The sequence below is a fragment of the Staurois parvus genome, unplaced genomic scaffold, assembly GCF_062004578.1.
Source record: "Staurois parvus isolate SC_StPar_1 unplaced genomic scaffold, SC_StPar_1.0 ptg000014l, whole genome shotgun sequence".
Taxonomy (NCBI): domain Eukaryota; kingdom Metazoa; phylum Chordata; class Amphibia; order Anura; family Ranidae; genus Staurois; species Staurois parvus.
The window spans coordinates 14,616,007-14,635,678 of record NW_028317810.1 but is presented as its reverse complement, the minus strand read 5'-3'; the positions used below and the strand labels follow the sequence as shown (position 1 = coordinate 14,635,678).

General features: G+C 38.9%; 1 protein-coding gene across 4 annotated transcripts in view; it reads right to left on the bottom strand.

The window, feature by feature from the left end:
- The window catches only part of AIFM3 (AIF family member 3), a 93,778-nt gene that overhangs the window by 8,501 nt on the left and 65,605 nt on the right, over nucleotides 1–19,672 (bottom strand). Inside the window, exons 16-21 of one of the 4 annotated variants that reach the window (XM_089677645.1) lie at nucleotides 14,811–14,928; nucleotides 13,844–13,942; nucleotides 13,252–13,327; nucleotides 10,157–10,216; nucleotides 4,168–4,272; nucleotides 2,267–2,287 (exon numbers count right to left, since the gene is read on the bottom strand). In XM_089677645.1, coding sequence (XP_089533771.1) covers nucleotides 2,267–2,287; nucleotides 4,168–4,272; nucleotides 10,157–10,216; nucleotides 13,252–13,327; nucleotides 13,844–13,942; nucleotides 14,811–14,928 — 479 coding nt within the window. The remainder of the gene's footprint in view (nucleotides 1–2,266; nucleotides 2,288–4,167; nucleotides 4,273–10,156; nucleotides 10,217–13,251; nucleotides 13,328–13,843; nucleotides 13,943–14,810; nucleotides 14,929–19,672) is intronic. The other 3 variants (XM_089677651.1, XM_089677658.1, XM_089677665.1) reach the window with 3 other exon arrangements.

The following is a 19,672-nucleotide window of genomic DNA, read 5'->3' as shown; positions in this document are numbered from 1 at the left end:
GCTTGTAAGAGGAGTTTTCTTTCTGCTATAGGAGGATGCAGAACCCCTGACCTCTGTCTGGACAGTGCAGATTGGCCCTGTGATGATCACATGCACTCTTCCAGTAAAAACAAACCTCTCTCAATACACACCAAACTGAGCATGTGCAGAGTGTCTCCACACATGTCTTATCAGGAGATAAGAGGGGAACACTGGAAAAAGGGGAGGATCAGAGAAGTCAGGATCAAACATCATTTTTACACAGTGCAGAGGACTAACGCCTTAGGTTCCACAGTGAGTATAACAAGCATGCTTAACTGCATATACAGGGTGATTTTACTCTTGTGGGTTTTGTAACATTTTAATTTCGAGGCCATTGCAAAACAATTGTTTCCCTATTACATATATGTTCTCACATTGAAACTGTCACTGTACATTCTTGATTTACAACCATGTTCAGACCATGTACCTGATCGCCTATAAACAAATTTGACATTTATAAATCTGTTAAAGGCCTTCAGTTGGTAACCTTATGTTGAATAGAATTGCTGTACTATTTATTATGTTACAGCAATTGATTGTAGTGCACTTCTTTTGCATCATGACCCTAAAATTAAAAACAATGATGACCACAGTAAATCCTTCCTAAACAGAAGATATTTACATGACATTGCTTCCCTTTCAATCCTAAAAACAAGGATGCATTCATTAACGCTGGTTTACCACATACAGCCTGATATAATTCCACACCGTATAACATTGTTTCAGGCTTAGTGATCATCAATGCAGCACATGGAAACCATGTCTTCTATGAATTATAAGGCTTGGGGACAAACAAATTTAATCAGATTATGGTTAGGTGGGCTTCAATTAACTGGTTCTGGAAGCATAGTTAGTCCAGGAGAAGATAAAAATCGTCTGTATGGCTCTACCCACTTGATTAAAGGAAGGAATAAATGACCTGTTTTTTTTGGACTGTGAGTAAAGCAATGCCATTTATATACCCTTATGTTATAAGTTCCCATTGTTTTTTGCTCTGGGTGGGAAAAGAGCTTTGTTTAAAGAAATCAGGAGTGTGTTGGTGTGGTACAACTTTTACTGGATGTATTTATCAATTAAATTCCTAATAGTAATTCAACCAATTCAAGTGGAATCGGTATGTTAAATACGTTTCACTACTCATCCAAGTAGGTTCTTTAGGTCTAATGAAAATAAGAATGTAAATGCTGGGGTGTCTTCCCAACACTCATAAGAACTTAGGAAGCTACTTGAATGAGTAGCAAAACATCTTCAACATTACAGAACAGGTCCAGGTGAATGTAATAATCTGCTCTCAGGTATATCTAGAAATGGATAAATGAGTAACCTAACAGACACACAAGGGGTGTTCAAGTCAAACTGGGACTTTTAATTTTGCAGGTATACAAAGGGATGCTAGCATGGCGGTACTCCATGTAGTAGTAAGTGGCAAGTACTGATAGGCAGCGCACCTGTCATGGGCCAGTACAGAGACTGTTAATCATTATAACAGACGACGGTGTTAGTGTGTGTATGGAACAGCGTGTGGTGATGGAGTTTCTTGTGAATGAAGGCATAAAACAACCGAATATCTACAGAAGACTTCAAGCACAGTATGCTGATGAGATGTTCAGCTGCAATAAGACATTTGAATAGTGGAAACATTTCAAAGATGGCCGTACACCCATCAGTGATGATCCCGGCCATGGTAGTTCCCAGCCCACAGCAGTCATTCCATTTCCTGTGAACATTCAAGGCAGCAATTGATGCATAACCTGTTGTGAAATGGCACAACAGACAAATCTTTCTGTGGGAACAGTGAACTCAATGATGACAAAATGAAGCAGGCTGTCCTAGGATGGTTCAGGCATACTGAAAAATCTTTCCAAGCATTAGTTAATGCACATTCTGGTGTATAAATGTAGCAGGGGAGTATATAAAAAAATAAATGCCGTTTCCACTCCTTGAATTTTGTTCTTTTATTATATAAACTCAAAAGTCCTGGTTTGACTTGAACGCCCCTCAAATTTCAATTCCCATCCTTTTCATATCATAAGATGTATCCACAGAGGTTGGTCCCAAGAACCCAACATAAGATGCCTTGTCACAAGTTCCCTTAAATGATCATATTTTCCTCCCCTTCCTTTTTAAGGAACTCATCAAGCTTGTTTTCAGACAAACTTCCTCAGACAAAGCATTAAGGATGTTCTAACAGTAATGACAAAAATAAAAGAATATGTGGTATAAAAGGAAGCAATAATGAACATACTTGCCATGACGAATAAACATCCTTTAGTTGAGGGAAGCAATAAAAGAAGAATTTTTATAAATTACTTTTTATACATAGAAAAAGAATAATGGGAGTTTTCCTGGTGCTCATTACATAGTTACATAGTTACTCTGGCTGAAAAAAGACAAAAGTCCATCCAGTTCAACCATAATATTCAGATGGATTTGCCCTCTTAGTGTACACATTCACATAGTAGACACAGAGACTCTTCTAGGGATGGGAATTTGCAGCTTCACTTTGGGGCTTATTTAATAACACTGGAGAGTGCAAACTAAGGTGCAACTCTGCATAGAAACCAATCAGTTTCCAGGTTTTATTAGCAAAGCTTAAAGCAGAGTTCCAGCAAAAAATAAATAAATAAAAGTCAGCAGCTACAAAAACTGTAGCTGCTGACTTTCAAAATACAGCCACTTACCTGTCCCTCGGTCCAGCAGTGTCCTCACATCTGCTGGTTTCACCAGCCGTCTTCTCTCCCTGGCGCCAGCATCTTTAGTGTGAGTACCTGCTTGTGACAGCTTGTGGCTTCACAGCCGGGTGCCCACTTCATATGGGCGAGAAATGCCTCCTTTGTGAATAGTCTTCTGTGACCTGTCACGTGTCCCAGAAGACTACTTGGAGAGAGGGGGGAGGATAACTTCCACTTCCAATCGCCTAGGTGATCGCAGCAGAAGTGGGAGTGGGTACCTGTCAAATTTGGGTACCCGCTCCCCAAAGGTGCCAATCCTTAATAGGGAGCGGGGGACAAAGCATTAATGCGGAACTTCCCTTTTTGGGTGGAGCTCCGCTTTAATTTAACAGGCAGAAGTTAGAAGCTGCTTGGCTACTATGCACAGCTGCACCAGATTCTGAGTGCTCTAGTTTTAGTAAATCTCCCCCTTTACATCTGTCTATGGGGGTGAGAGCAGAAGAGGTGTAATGTACTCTACAGTACTCCAACAATCTCAAATTGTAAGACTCCAGAATGACATTTATTTATGACAGTGAGTAGGAGCATGTACAGTATTTTCACAAAAAAAAATTTAAATAAACTCTTCCTAAATTTCTAGATATAAACAAAGAGGGAACATGTGAAAACTGGCCTACATGCCACTGCCATTCACCAGGGACATCTATAGAAGCTCTTCCGGTAACTTCCTGTCCACATTCGTGGGTAGTTTCTCCAGCTATTGGACAGGAATGTACTCCAGGCAAAGTTCACATCTGAGATATAGGTATGCAGAAAAGAAAAATCTCTTCATTAAGTGCTGTGAGTTGAACTGGATGTATCTTTTTTCAACTAGACTTACTATGTAACTATGACTTAGGCAACTATGCTTACTTTTTCTTGTACTTTTCCCCACAAATGTTCTTAAAGACCAATTGCTAGTTACATAAAAAAAAAAAAACAAGATAGTGCCCCACTGAGGTTAAAATACTTACCTTATCTAGGACACTGTCCTTCACAGACTCAACCGTCCAGTCATCCAGAATTGATTCTCTTCCAGACTGATTGATGCCCAGCATCATTCAACCCATTCTCTGCTAGCTAAGAGAAATAAGGACCTATACTCTCAGGGTATGTCGTCAAGGCACTCTGGGATCACAGAAGAATGCAGTAGGAAATGTGGCAGCATTCAGGACCCGCACCTTCAGAGAATTTAGTGGAAAAATAAGACCCATAACTTCACACTCCCAGACGGAAAAGGTTTTTTTTTAAGTATGTATACAAAGAAAATTTTAAAAATAGGCAGCAGGGGGTGCTTCAAATGGGAAAGTAGTGGAAAACATATTTGAGCTTTAAAGAACTTCAGTACATAATTTTTACTCTATAATTACCATATAGTCCAACTTCTCAATAAATAAAATTTTCAACCATTCCAATGTATTTATTCCCTACTTACTCAACATCACGCTTGCGAATAGATTTTCCAGATGCCATGACTTCTGCCACTTTGGAAACTATTGGATCATAATTCATACTGGCTACAGCAATGACTTCATCATTTCTAGAAAATTAAGAAATACATACAAAACAGTCATGTTTAGTAGATGCATCTTAACAAGTTTTTTTTTCATGATTGTTTCATCACTGTGACCCATTGTAAATCCTAGGAATAGAAGGAAATAGATGAGCAGAAGACAGTCAGCTGGAACAGAATGTGTGAGGTCTTGCAGCTAACATGGGAAGAAATGTCAGACTTCAAGTTACATCTGACACCTGACACACAAGCTGTAGGTAAGCCATTTTGATAACTTAGGACGGAATATTCAGATTTGTGCTCAAATTCAGTCATGAACTGTTACCTCTAATGAAGTTGCATACTCTTTACTAGTCAAATATTAGCCTAGTGCTAGAGCAGTGGCACTAAGCACTATATGATCTCCAAGAAAGTGATTAGTGACTTAGGAGGTCCCCCAAAAAGCCGTTTACAGCTTCTGAGTGCTAGGAAGGGGGATACTAGGATTCTAGTGAACTTTGAAACCCACCCCTATTAAGCACTGCCCTGTTAGCTGCTATTTGTCCCCAAATCCTTGGGATTTGTAGGACTGTTGTCTGTCAGAGCTGTCTGCCTCTCATCTGTTGAGTAATACTACTACAGAAGAACAACAAATGTGGAAAAGAAGAGTTTTCCACAGCAAATAGTCAGGTTTCAGCATTTATTCACATGAATATGAAACAGTTGAATTACTAAAGGCAAATAGGCTGTTCACTTTTTCAGGGAGGTTTCCCTCAGCTTATTGAATGGGGTGAAGATCTCCTTTCCTCCATTATGTGCTAGCAAAAATATTTTTATATAAAATGTTAGTTACTTTGCATGTGATTGGGTATTATTCGGAAAGTACATTTTCACCACATACTAAGCTAAGGGAAAATTCCTTTGTGAAGTGAACATTTTTTTACAAAGTGAACAACCTATTTGCCTTTAGTAAATCAACCCCTAGGTGCCTGTTCTAGGGCTGTGATGGATTTAGTAAGATGCTATGCACACAATTGCTTTCAATTATTTTTACTTTTCTACATCTACTAGTATCTGGTAGTCTTCTGTTTCTATTTTTTAGACTCTCCAATCTTTAGAAACCAAAGGGTTATTGAGACACAGGTAAACCATTCCTGTTTCAGAACCCCTCTTAAGATACCTGCAGTAATAAAACAAAGTAGTCAAAATGTCATCCAGCCAGATTTTATTTTGACATAAATCAAATATCTGTTGTGCACTCAAGATTTTTGAAAGTTCGATTTACCAAAATAAACTGCTTTTCTGGTTAAAATGCAGACAGACAGCTAGAATTAGGTTTTATTATCATTATCTATTATGCTGTTCTTGGTTTTAAGGTTAATTATTTAAGTTGATGTATATTATTATTATTTATTATTATTATACAGTATTTATATAGCGCCGATAGTTCGCTCAGCGCTGTACATTACAAAGGGGGACAGAACATGTGACAGACATTTAATACTTGGAAACATTTTATTATTTATAATGTATAGACATTTAATACCTGAAAACATTTTAACTTAAATAACTAACCAAAAAAAAAGCGATTTCATGATTCTTACTTTAAATTATTGTACATTTTAACTGAAAAATATGCTCATCCTTACCTTCATAAGTGGTGCCTTATTCTATTTACCCAGCAGCAAACCCCTCCACTTAACTTTACTGTTTTTATTATCTAAGGTTACATATCGATAGATAAAAACATACATAAAGAGGAGAAAATTTTGCTCCATTTGATCATTCCTCAGGTAAATCTTATAAATAAATAAAAACAGGCAAATAGTGCTTTATATGTAAGAGGTACAAAAATTATCCCATTGTAATTACTTTATTTTATAGACTACAGCACATTTTTCATTTGTTACTAATATTTTGTGTGATTACAGTTACCCTTTCTACATGGGGTCCTATATGTAGAATATATCATCGCATATATATTTAGAAGCAGCAGTTTCCAATGGCATTCAAAGAAGCAATGCTAAGTTCAAGTTAAAAAAAAAAAAGGTAAAATATGATTGATTTCTATGGCCAACACTTCCACTTTCTATGTATTCTTTTTTGCCATAAAACACCCCTATATATATTTAGGTGTAATCCTTTAAACAGAAAATACAGGACTAGGTCTTTTTAAATAGAACATGTATCTCTTTTGTGTGAAAGACTGGTAATGTGAACAGTCTTTCAATGTCTACTTCCCCTGTATGGCCATCTTCAGTTTCAGTTATGCACAGAAGTAGTAGTAGTAAAAGTAGTAGTAGTAGTAGTAGTAGTAGTAGTAATAATAGTAGTGGTGTTCCTATTGTAGTCTAAAAAATATAGCAATTACATATTTAGCATGCATAAATGAGAGTAATAATTAAATGAAATATAAAACGTTATAATGTCACCTTCATGTTATAAGATCTCTGAAAGGATAAGTGTATAGAGATACCACGTAGAATAAAGGAAGATCCCAACTGAAGAGTCATTATTGAAATACTGGACAAAAGAGCTACTGCCTGAAAATGAATAATCCTAGAGTATTATTTTCTTTTTATAAAATGCACAACATTCCACAATTAAATTGGAATTGGCACAAACACCAGCTTGTGGGTAAAGGACCCACAAGAAAATAAGTCCCAAAGAGAACACTCTGTGGCTAAATACAATATCATGTGCAGCAACACAGCAAATAAATGATATTGTATTTAGCATACATCCAGGAGTCTCGAGTTTTCATAGCCCCTATTCAAGATATGCATAATCCAGTGTGAGTGGTAGGTGTGTCTGAGTGCCCGGGCGGGTGTTTTTATGATATGGCAACGTTGTCAATGTGTTTTATTCTTGTGTAGGGATACTTGTCAAATTGATATTTTGATAGTGTTCAATAAATATTTTTCTAAGCCGCAGATTTTTCTCTTTGGCACTTCCTTTCTTGTGGGTACTTTACCTACAAGCTGGTGTTTGTGCTATATATCTCCTTGGTCTTGAGGACACCACCTTTAAATTTTGGTGAGTCGGTCTAATTATCTACATAATACTATGGCAGTGGTTCCCGATTCTGGTTTTATTATTTTTGTATGGAATTGGAATTAACCTGTAACCCGTTTTAAAGTTTTTTACACTGTATCTACAAAAGGGATTACTAAGCCAGTGAGACTGAGAGGTGACAAAAGGTTGTCAGGCCCCCTAAAGTGTCTAGGTGAAATAAAAATAAACATATTAGATTCAGCTCTTCAAAATATATATGCTTTTTGCCATATTTTGTTTCTTGCTACTTCTGCCAGAAATCCAGTGAGTCTGCATTTTATATTGCATAACAAAAAATGTTAAATGTTCCCTCCAATAGCTATCTGTATTTTATGGCAATGATTTAAGAGGAAATATCAGTAAAACCGCCTTGCAACACTACTAAGCATTAAGTTAATCCTGCATAATTAATGAGTAGTGCCCCTATAAAATATATAATTATGCTTGCAAATTATGAGATTGATTTAACCACTTGCCCTCCAGAGGATTTACCTCCCTTCCTGGCCAGGAGGTGTGTAGAGACGCTTCGGTAAGCGTCTCTACACACCTCCTTCGCTGGCCCGGGCGGCCATGCCCTCCGACTTCATCTCCCTGCTCAGCGCTGACCTTGACCTTGAGTCCCCGAAGTCCCTGTACTCCCGAGGAGGTGGAGTGGAAGTCCTGAGGTTCCTGGCTGAGTTGTCTGGAGAAAGGATTGCCTTTAAGGAGAGTCTTTTGCCTTTTGGCCCTGTGTGGGTCGAGGAGGGGAGGTGAGCAGGCATTGCTGCCGTTGGAGGATTCCTTTCTTGAGCACTAGAAGTGAAGATCACAGAGTGTTTCACATTTTTGCATGGACTATTTGAGTTTATTCTGAAACACTGAGTCTATTTATATATTTTTTTCTTCACTGATTTAAGAAGCAATTTATTTTATTTTATTCTATTTTTATTTTTTGTTATAGGGTTTATCACAAGCCATATGTATTATAGAATTTATTGCAGAATCACTATATATTTTTTTGATTTTTTAGGTTTGTCACAAGTATCACGATTTGTCACATTTTTCATGAATTAGTATTATTATGATAATCGTTTCCATCACTGTTATTTGAGTATTTATTATGAATTTTATATTTGGTATTTTTTATCACAGATCTATTAAGAGGTAATAATATATTGGTATATATGAGAAGTGTTTATGAATTTTTGCCACTAATTGATTTAGTTTATAATGTTTTTTATCACTTTTAATATCAATTAGTTTAAGTTCAGTGGGTATTTATGGTATGAGGGTATATTAGTTTTTTAAATAATTTGGGAGCGCTTCACTATTTAATGCACGGTATTTATTACTTATTGGTTGAGGTTGAGTGATTGCAGCTAGTAGATAGGGACTTACCCATACTAAGCGCAGGAGGATATTCCCCCTTATACTTCACCATTATTGCCATTTTGCCCTTGGCTCGTTATTTGCGAGCCCCATCAAGGTGGAGCGATTTGGAGGAGTACCATTGGGAGAGGACTCCGTTGGACCTGCCGGCGAAACCTGAGATGACCCTGGAGAGTGTTTCCCACCATTCCTGGGGGTCTTACATGGTGACCGGATGCAGTCCTGTTTGCTGACCAGGCACTGATGTCCACCATTATACATACAACGCTCAGTTTGTATGTCTTTGTGGCAAGCGCATTAATTTACCGGATTCTTCCACAAGCCTGACTGGATTTTTAATATACTTATTACCACTGTGGCATTGCCGATCTTTCACCTTTATCTTTTTAGCACATTTGGGACTATTTACGTTTGATTGATGGTTCTCACCGTCTTATCTATTTACCATCACTCTGGTTATACGGATGTTTACTTTACTATTTTGCGCTGCATACCATTTTATTTTATATATATATATATATGTGTGTGTGATTTTGCACAGCCCTGCCACCCTGTAGCAGTAGTTCTACTATAGGGCGGCGGTAAAAACAAATGAAGCTTATGCTTATGTACATGGATTATGAGAAGATAACCAAATTCTAACCTCACAGTGCCCCAGACACACACAGATATGTGAGCATTGGCTCTATTTAATAAAGCATGTGTTTTGCTAAGGCATGTATGCCCCAAAGTAGACCAGTTAAACTGTGGTGTGCCTAAATAATTTATGATTTATTCTAATACATTTGGTTGTATCTGAACATGATGAAAAATTTTGCGAGTGTATATCATGTAGGAACAAAACCACATGAGATTTAAAAACCACAAATTCATAGTGCACATAGTACCACAGGTTTCACAGTGCACATATTAGATTTTATATGTAGCATTCTCTAAACAGGCTTACAATACAATTATATACATGTTGTCTTTTTTGCTCTGACAGCATGGCATATGCATTTTCTAGATCTGCTGCTTTGCTTGGTGTTGTGCATTTTATTGCTTAATTATGTGGTCACATTAGTATTTATGTATTTGCTCTGATTTTCATGTAATATATTGGCACACATTAATTTAACAACAACAAATCGAGTTCTCTTTTACTTTGTTGTCCTCATAATCATGATGAGACCTTTAAACCTACAATTTTGTGATGTGAGTGAATTCAATGGTTCAGCTACAGTAACAGACACAAAGTTCAGGCACTAGAAGTAACATTGTACTATCATATACCACTACAGCTGATAAGGGAGTATATCTATAATGCTTGTGGGTTCAAAGGCAAATGTAGATAAAACTTTAAAAAGGCATTTTGTTCTGAGAAAAATACATTTAACAACAATATGTCAAATAATAATGAATTGTGCTTATTGTTGAACAAGGCTGTTAACTCTATTGTCCAGTCCAATAAGAAACCAGAGAAAGTAGTTATTTTACCCAGGAGCCTCCAGTAAGTGCTCCTAAATATTACCTCAATTGATCTACGAAGGATGTCATCTGACTATTGGGATACATGCTCCTTACGGATCTCCTAAATAGTAAAATAACGCATATCTTTATACATGTGTTTGACATAAGTGAGTGCGACTCAGATGCATGCCTGGAACTTGTGAATATTCAAGTAAACCTGTTAAAGTAGGCATCAGGTATATCGACATAAAAAATAATTAAGTCAGGCAGAGCATAGAAACTTTAAATAGATACTTGCATGTAGACGTACCCATAGATATAAGATAACAGTGGAAACCAGCAGAGGTCAGACAGGGGGTTCAGTTGCAGATGGGAGGCATTTTTCCTGCGTAAATGCTGTTCTGTGATCTCCACTTTAAACTGTCTCCCTGCTAAGCACTGACTTTCTGAAACTTGGGGTAAATGCTGTTCTGTGATCTCTACCTTAAACTGTCTCCCTGCTAAGCACTGACTCTCTGCAAATCTCAGGATAATTAGTACTATATATTTTTGTTTGTGGTGAGTGATTCTCACCTCCTTTGCCTTTCTGTGATCAGAGAATCAACCATCTTTTATGACCCTGGCCTGTGTGTGCAACTGATCTGGTTTTGACCAACCTCCCCCCAAATTCATGTGATCCTTAATAGTTTCTAATTGGGGCGAAGAAGAATTTGATCATCTCCCTATAAATTTAGACCAGTTTATGGGGGAGGTTACAGATGGGGGGGTTCAATCGCAGACAGGGGGCATTTTTCCTGCGTGAGTGCATTTGCTGCTGAAGTGCAAAGCAGCAGTTGAACACAGCAGTTTAACTAAAGCAGGATAACTCAAGCAGCAGGAATATACAACAAAGAACTCTACTGCACACTGGATGGACTGCAAGCAAACACCCTGGGGTCCCTCAAGGTTCTGTCCTTGGACCCCTTCTCTTCTCCACCTACACCTCCTCCCTTGGTCACTTAATAAACTCCAATGGCTTTAAGTACCATCTCTATGCTGATGACGCACAAATCTATCTTTCTACTCCTCACCTCGCCCCTTCAGTCTCCTCTCGCATTACCGACCTAAGTGACATATCAGGATTGATGTCACTCCACTTCCTCAAACTAAATCTTTCCAAAATGGAGCTCATACTGTTCCATCCAGCCCATGCCCCCTCCCCTGACTTCTCCATCAAGATCAATAATACAACCATCAGTCCCTCCCCTCATGCCAGGGTACTAGGTGTAATCCTAGACTTCCATCTGTCCTTTCAGCCCCAAATCCAATTGCTGTCCAAATCTTGTAGACTTCACCTCCACAACATCTCCAAGATATGCCTGTTCTTAACCTCTGAAACCACTAAGCAACTTATTCACTCCCTTGTTATATCTCGCCCTGACTATTGTAACTCCCTCCTCATTGGCCTACCTAATTGCAGGCTATCCCCTCTTCAGTCTATCATGAATGCTGCTTCCAGACTCATCCACCTTACTAACCATTCCATATTTTCCACCCCTCTCTGCCAATCCCTCCACTGGCTTCCCATTTCCCAATGAATAAAATTCAAAACAATAACATATAAAGCCATTTGTAACTCTGCCGCAAATTACATCACCAATCTGGGCTCCAAATATCACCCAAACCATCCTCTCCACTGCTCGCGTGACCTCCTGCTCCCTAGCTCCTTTGTCTCCTCCTCCCATGTTCATCTCCAGGACTTCTCCAGAGCCTCCCCATCCTCTGGAACTCTCTACCCCAATCTATTCGACTATCGCCTACTCTGCGCACGTTTAAACGATCTCTGAAAACCTCTTCAGGGAAGCCTATCCCGCCTTCAGCTAATAACGGAATCTTCTATTCCTCCTATCAGTTCATCCCCCACAATTATTACCTTTTGTACCACCAGCCCCTCCCTTTTAGATTGTAAGCTCCAAGAAGCAGGACCCTCTTAACCCTCTTGTATTGCATTGTATCGTTGCTGTATTGTCTCCCTTTATATTGTAAAGCGCTGAGCAAACTGTTGGCGCTATATAAATCTTGTATAGTAATAATAATAAGTCTAGCAGGCTAAGAGACGTTGGGGTATATATATAGTTACTAAAATCTAAATAGATTGTTAGACTCAGAAATAAAATAATTTTAAATTTGTTTTTGAAAATTGCAACTTTTATTGTAAAAGTCAGGTTTGCTCCGCCTTTTGAATCTCCCTATTAGTCAGCACAGTTGTTAATTACATTAATAGACCAATAAAGATTAGGAAAAGGCAGGAGAAGTGGGGCAAAGTATATTTTTCACAGGAAAAAAGCAATATACATATAAATTCAAATGCCTAAATATAGATCTACTGATCATTAGGTAATCATCTGCTCATGCATGTCAGCTTATGCTCACTTTAAATTGCCCAGGTTTAATGGTGATGCTTGGTGAGTTGAGCATTTATGTTTATGCTACATGTTGGTCCAAAATACATTTGAAGACAGTTTGATTATGCCTGTATTCTTATTGTACTCTGAATTCTATGGGCACCTTTAGCCTCTTTAGACCTAGCATAAAAAATATAGTGAGTATATCCAAATTTAACAAGCATTCAAGCAAGAAAACTCTGCAATGTTCCCTCTGCACATCTTTTTGTCTTGCAGACAGCCACTTAACTTACTGTTATGTCTAATCCTACTGTACTACATTCCAAATCGTTAACACAGCTAGAATAATGTACAGGTCCTAATATGTACACTATAAAACTACACTAAAGCCTCAACAATTGCAAAGTTGTATACTTTAACTTCATGTTAAGGTAACCATTTTTTATGACAGTCCTCACCTTGAGTGTAATAATTATGCCTCCTAATCATGAACTACCTTAGTTTTGGTCTTTGTGACATTGTTCATATTACGGTCACAGAATGGCAAATTCCACTGTCTCTCATGGGCTCTTTAAATAAAAATTAGGTTATGCCAGAAATGAACAGTAACATCACAAGATAAAATTCTCCAAATGTAATGGATTCCTGTGCTTTAGAAGGAGAGGTTTTCATCTACCAAAATCAATATTATGTTCAAAGCGGTATGTACTATAGTAAATAAGTAAATACAATATTTAATATATAAACGGTACTGTATTTTCACAATTCTTACTTTGTGTAAAATGCCACAAATTTTAATTCCTCAATGTCCCCTTGAATGATAACATCATCAAAACCTTCCCCATTGCCTAAAAAAAAAAAGGAAAGTCATCAATATAAAGTCAGTTAATATAATATAAAGATAATATATACATAAAGACAAGTGTATGCTAAGCCAAAATCTTTTGAATAGAACGGGAAAGGGTTAGAATTCTGGTTTTTGCTGCTATCTGGGACTCCTTTTACTTCCAGTTCTGCAGTTACTATTTTACCAGACTGGAAGTGGAGGGGAATTCTCCAATAGCAATACAGACAGAAATAAAGAGTTATGTTCCTGCCTGTGTCCCTGTTGTAGATTTGTCTCTCACTTTCTGTGTGGTAAAACTTTAGTAATAGGAAGAAGGGTCATCCACACACCGGAGGATAGATGAATATAGTGTGTATTTATTGATCCATAGGACACACAAAACACCAGGACATGAATTCAGGACTTGTTCACACGATCTTGTGCTTAATGATTAAGCCCCAGAGGCTTGTATGTATATTACAGATTAACATACAATATGTTTCTTCTTTACAATAGATTAGGTAAATGATTATTTTACCTGCATAACGTATGCTCTTTCCAAACATGGCTGTCCATAGATATGGAATAGTATTGATTTCAGTGCCTTGAGCCAGCATGTTCAGTGCTGCTATGCGACCTATGTCCCCAAAAAATGTGGTTTGCAAGGAAAGGAATTAGAAACATAATTAATACGTTAAATAATAGTCATATTCTCATAATTCTCTCATTATATAGATGCATACTTAGCTAAACTTATCTACTGAAGCCTCCTGTGATCGTTTATATTCTGGTCGTGCCTGCACATTACAGCCCCATAGACTATCATGGGGTTGTCTCTCATCATCTCCCTTCTTCTCTAGCATGGGGACACAGCCTCAAAGACGTCTATGGAGCTGTAATGCACAATTGTGGCCAGGGGAGTGAGACTTGCTGGACTTTGGATGTAAACAATCCTGGAACCCATGGCAGTTGTATTGAGGTAATTATGCATCTATGGGGGGGGTATTTTTTAGGTCAGAGCATAGGAGCAAAATGGATGCAGTGCATTTTGCCCTAAAGTGTACATATCCTTTAAGGTCAAGTAGGACACCAAGCCTATATAATACTGTGATTTTTTTCAAGTACATCAGTCCTTTTGTCACATGTGTTGTATTTTTTGAAGGTTATCAGTTATCAAGGCCATGGTATAGCTATTAGTAGTTAGACACATTCAACTGAACTTGTTCTGTAATATTGAATGCATTTTGTTACTCAATCAAGCAGCTCCTACAGAACTGGAGAAGCATGCTTGGATAAGTAATGAAACACCTTCAACATAGCAGAACATGTCCAGTTGAATGTGTCTGACTACTGTTAGGTTCCTATGCATTTGTTTTTCCTTTCTGTTGGCTTATGTACAGTAAATATTCTGCAGGGAAGTAACAATAAAATATGCTATGTTGTGTTCATTAAAAATGTCAATGATAATGATAATTAATTTTGCATTAATAAAATCACAATGTTACCTTGCATATGTGCCATCTGCCAGTGAGGTACATTGACTTTCTTGTTATTGCGAAAAGCTAATGGGAAAGTCACAACATCCCCTGCAGCAAAGACACCAGGAATGTTCGTCTGCATCATCTGAGAAAAGTAATGATTGGTGTATTTATTGGATTAGTAGGATTTTTACAGGTCCATATGCTGCCTGTTTCATAATACACCAGAATATGTAACAAAATATGAGCTCAATGCCTCTTTATTTTGTAGTGGCCACATTATTGGGTATACCAAAGTGTAACTGTTTTGACTTCTGAGCAGCCATAGCAATTTGTAGTATGCATTCAACAAGATGCTGGAATGTTCTTTAGGGATTTTAGACCTGGTTCACACCGGTGCAACTTGAGGTGCGATGTGCGATTTACAAATCACACCTGAAGTCACATCTAATGTATTTCTATGGCATTGTCTTATTCAGTGTGATTTGTAGTGAGATTTCAAAAATAGTTTCTGAACTACTTTTTTCTGATTTCATTGTGACTTGCATTGAGTTCTGTTAAATGAAGTTGCAAGCCACAGTGAAATTGGAGATACAAATCGCACTGATCTGCAACTTTGAAATCGCACTAGTTGAAGTGAAGATTTCAAAGTTGCCTTCAGTGTGAACCAGGGGTTACTCCATGTTGACTTTAAACCCTGGTTCACACTGAATGCAACTTTGAAATCACTTGACGTAGTGTGATTTCAAAGATGCAGATCAGTGCAATTTGTACCTCCGATTTCACTGTGCCTTGCAACTTCATTTAACAGATGTCAATGCAAATTGCAATGAAATCGGAAAAAAATAGTGTAGGAAATATTTTTGAAATCATGCTACTTCAAATCACACTGATTAACACAGTGCCATAGAAACACATTAGGTATGACTTCAGGTGTGATTTGTAAATCACATGTCGCACCTGAAGTCGCACTGATGTGAAAAAGGGGTTAACAGATTTGTTGACCACATTTATGCTACAAACCTCTGGTTCCATCTCACCCTGTGGCGTGCCTCAAATTTTGGCCGTACAATCTGCATGCCACAGCAGAAATTGGGATTCTTCAGAAGAGGCAACATTTTTCCATTTTTTTTTATGTGTTCTCCTGCTGTAGCCCATCATCTTTAAGGCTTTTGTTACCTCATTTGTTTTAAACTCTAGAGACTGTAGTGCATGATAATACTAGTAGGTCAGCAGTTTCTGAAATGCTGCATTGTAAACAGAGTCAACAAGCTTTTTACGGTCAAAACTTATGATTCTTATTATTTTGTGACCTTGATTTGATTGCACATCTGTCTTAGTTCTATCTTGTCTGTGGTTTGTGCTTTTATCCTCTGTTTTGTTCCCAGTTTGGTTACTTCTTGTGTCTGTTATTCTTTTATGAACTTTATCTACTTTTTTCACCAATGTCTGTCTGCCTGTTTATTCTAATTCTGTAGCTCACAGTTTTGTGTATGTTCAACCCTGCTTCTCCTTGTTAACCTTCTATGTTCTCTGGCTCTGCTTGCATCAGCTAAAATAGACCATACTCCGAGTTATTATTATTATAATACAGGATTTATATAGCGCCAACAGTTTGTGCAGCACTTTACAAAATGAAGGTAGACATTACAGTTACAATACAATTTGGTACAAGAGGAAACAGAGGGCCCTGCTCGTTAGAGCTTACAATCTAGGAGGAAGGTTTCAGTGATGCAAAAGCTAATAGCTGTGGGGGATGAGCTGATGGAAGAAAAAAAAGACAGTTTAGTAGTTAGAAGCAGGATAGGCTTCTTTAAAGAGAAAGATTTTCAGGGATCATCTAAAGGTGGGTAGATTAGGAGATAGCCAGACAGATTGGGGTAGGGAGTTTCATAGGATGGGAAAAACTCGGGAGAAGTCCTGGAGGCGAGCATGGGAGGAGGTGACATGAGAACTAGAGACCAGAAGGTCTTGGGAGGATCGAAGAGAGCGGTTTGGTTGATATTTTGAGACCAGGTTGGTGGTGTAGCTGGGGGCAGAGTTGTGGATGGCTTTGTAAGTTGTTAGTATTTTGAATTTTATTCGTTGGGCGAGTGGAAGCCAGTGGAGGGATTGGCAGAGAGGGGTAGCAGACACTGAACAGTTGGTAAGGTGGATGAGCCTGGCAGCAGTATTCATGATGGACTGGAGGGGGGATAGCCTATGTAAAGGTAAGCTAATGAGGAGGGAGTTGCAGTAGTCGGGACGAGAGATAACCAGGGAGTGAATTAGGAGCTTTACGGTAGCATTGGTTAAAAAGGGGTGTATTCTGGAGATGTTGCAGAGGTTGAGGCGGCATGATTTGGACAGGGATTGGATGTGAGCCTGAAAGGATAGTTCAGAATCCAGGGTTATCCCTAGCACCCTGGCATGCAGGGATGGGTTGATAGTGGTGCTATTGATCCTGACTGAGAAATCAGGAGAATAGGCGCGTGGGGGAGGAAATATTATGAGCTCAGTTTTGGATAGATTGAGTTTTAGGAAGTTGTGTGACATCTAGTCTGATATGTCTGGTAGTAAATCGGTAATACCTGAGGAAACTGATGGGGTGAGCTGATTAGTAGAGTCTGATAGGTCTGTTAGTAAATCATTGATACGTGATACTTTTTTCTATGGTTGAACTGGATGGACTTTTGTCTTTTTTCAGCCAGACTAACTATGTAACTATGAAACTGATGGGGTGAGCTGAGGAGTAGAGAGATAGATTTGTGTGTTATCAGCATAGAAATGGTATTGGAAACCATGGGAAGCTATCAGTTGACCCAAAGAAGAGGTGTAGATCGAGAATAAGAGAGGTCCAAGGACAGAACCTAGGGGGACCATGACAGTAAGAGGAGTAGGAGAGGAGGAAGTAGAGTTGTGACACTGAAGGTGAGATAGGTAAGGTTCAAACCAACGGAGAGTACAGTCACGGAGACCAAGTAAATAGAGTTTTTTGAGGAGAAGGGGGTGGTCAACTATGTCAATGGCAGTGGAGAGGTCCAAGAGTAAGAGTACAGAATAGTGACCATTGCTTTTAGCGGTAAGCAAGCGTGAGTTTTAGGCGAGTTGTTTCTGTGGAGTGTTGTTGGTGAAATCCAGACTGAAGGGGATCAAGAAGGTTATTCTCAATAAGGTGGCAGCTCAGCCAGTTGTAGACTAGACGTTCAAGGAGTTTGGAGGCAAAATGAAGCAAGGAGATGGGTCTTTGGTTGTTAAGATTGGTGGGGTCCAGTGAGGCCTTTTTAAGTATGAGGGTGACTAGCGCATGTTTTAGAGGGTTGGGGAAGATGCCAGTAGAAAAGGAGAGATTGAAGATATGAGTTAAACAGTGAAGGATAGAGCCAGAGGGTGACCGTAGTATTTGCGAGGCAACAGGGGACAAGTGGTAAGGTGGGCTTTAGAAAAAGGTTTACCAACTTCCTCTATAGTAGCTGGGTTAAACAAGGGAAGTATAGATTATGCAGGTGGACAAGGAGTGTAGGGTGAGGAAGATATCATCACAAATTGTATAAATCTTATTTTTGAAGTGATTAGCGATCTCCTGGGCAGTAAGTTAGTAGGTGGAGGTAAAGAAGAACGAAGTAGAGAGTTAAAGGTAGAAAATAATTAACAGGGATTGCATGAAAGGGTGTTAATGAGAGTGATAAATTAGAACTGTTTGGCAGTGTGGAGACAAGAATTGTATTTTTGAAGGGCAGATTTATATTAGTCGAAGTCTTGCTGGGTCTTAGTCTTATACCACAACACTCAAGAGCATGGCTATGGTTTTTGCGGCATCTGGTATTGTCTGTTTGCCAGGGCTGTGGTGGTCAGGGCCTAATTCTGTGTGTTGTGAGGGTGGCCAATCTTTCCACAGTGGATGACAGTGAACTTGTATACAGAAGTGGCCAGGCTGGGGCAGGACAAGGCTGAGATTTTGTCATAGAGACAATCTGTTGCCAAAAAAAGAAGAGAAGGGTTAAGATAGCTAAGGTTTCTACAGGTAACTGTTTGGTAGTTGGAGGACAAGGAGGAAGAAGCCAAAGAGAGAGTGAAGCTAATAAGGGAGTGATCAAAGAGAGGAAAAGGAAAGTTAGTGAGATGCAAGGAGTGCATAGGTAGGAGAATACAAGGTCAAGGCAGTTGCCATTAGAGTGAGTAGAAGCATGTGTCCATTGTTTTAGGTCTAGAGAAGTGGTTAGGCTCAGAAGTTTAGAGGTAGCAGGAGAGTTAAGATTAACAGGAATGTTGAAGTCACAAGAATGATTGTGGGAATTTCAGAAGAGAGAAAGTAAGGCAGCCAGGCAGAGAAGTCATCAAGGAAGCTTGATACTGGTCCAGGAGGCCGATAGATCACAGCAATTCTTAAAGAAACTGGAGAGATCAGACGAATACAGTGAACTTCAAATGAGGAGAGAGACAGAGAGACAGGTGAATGAAGGACCTAAAAAGTGCTTTAAGGGGATAGGAGCATTCCAACTCCCTCTCCTTTACGTCCACTAAGCCTGGGAGAGTGAGTCCAGAGGAGACCACTATGGGAGAGGGCAGCAGGAGAGGGAAAGTCAGATTCATGAAGCCAGGTTTCCATAATTGCAAGTAGGTTAGAGGAGTTTATGATAAAAAGGTCATGGACAGAGGTGAGTTTGTTACATACAGAGCGGGCACAGGAAAAGGGGATGCTGGTTCTAGGAAGAAGAGGAATAGTAACCAGATTGTGTGGATTGCGGCTGCTGTTAGAGGATAGGGGGTGCCAGGTGTGTTGGTCAAAGGAAAAAGATGGCGGCCTAGGATTTGGGGAAATGTCTCCAGATGTTAGAAGCAGAAGGGTGAGAGAGGTAATATAGGAATATGACTTTTATGGAGGGACAGGTGCCAGTGTCCTGGAGGTT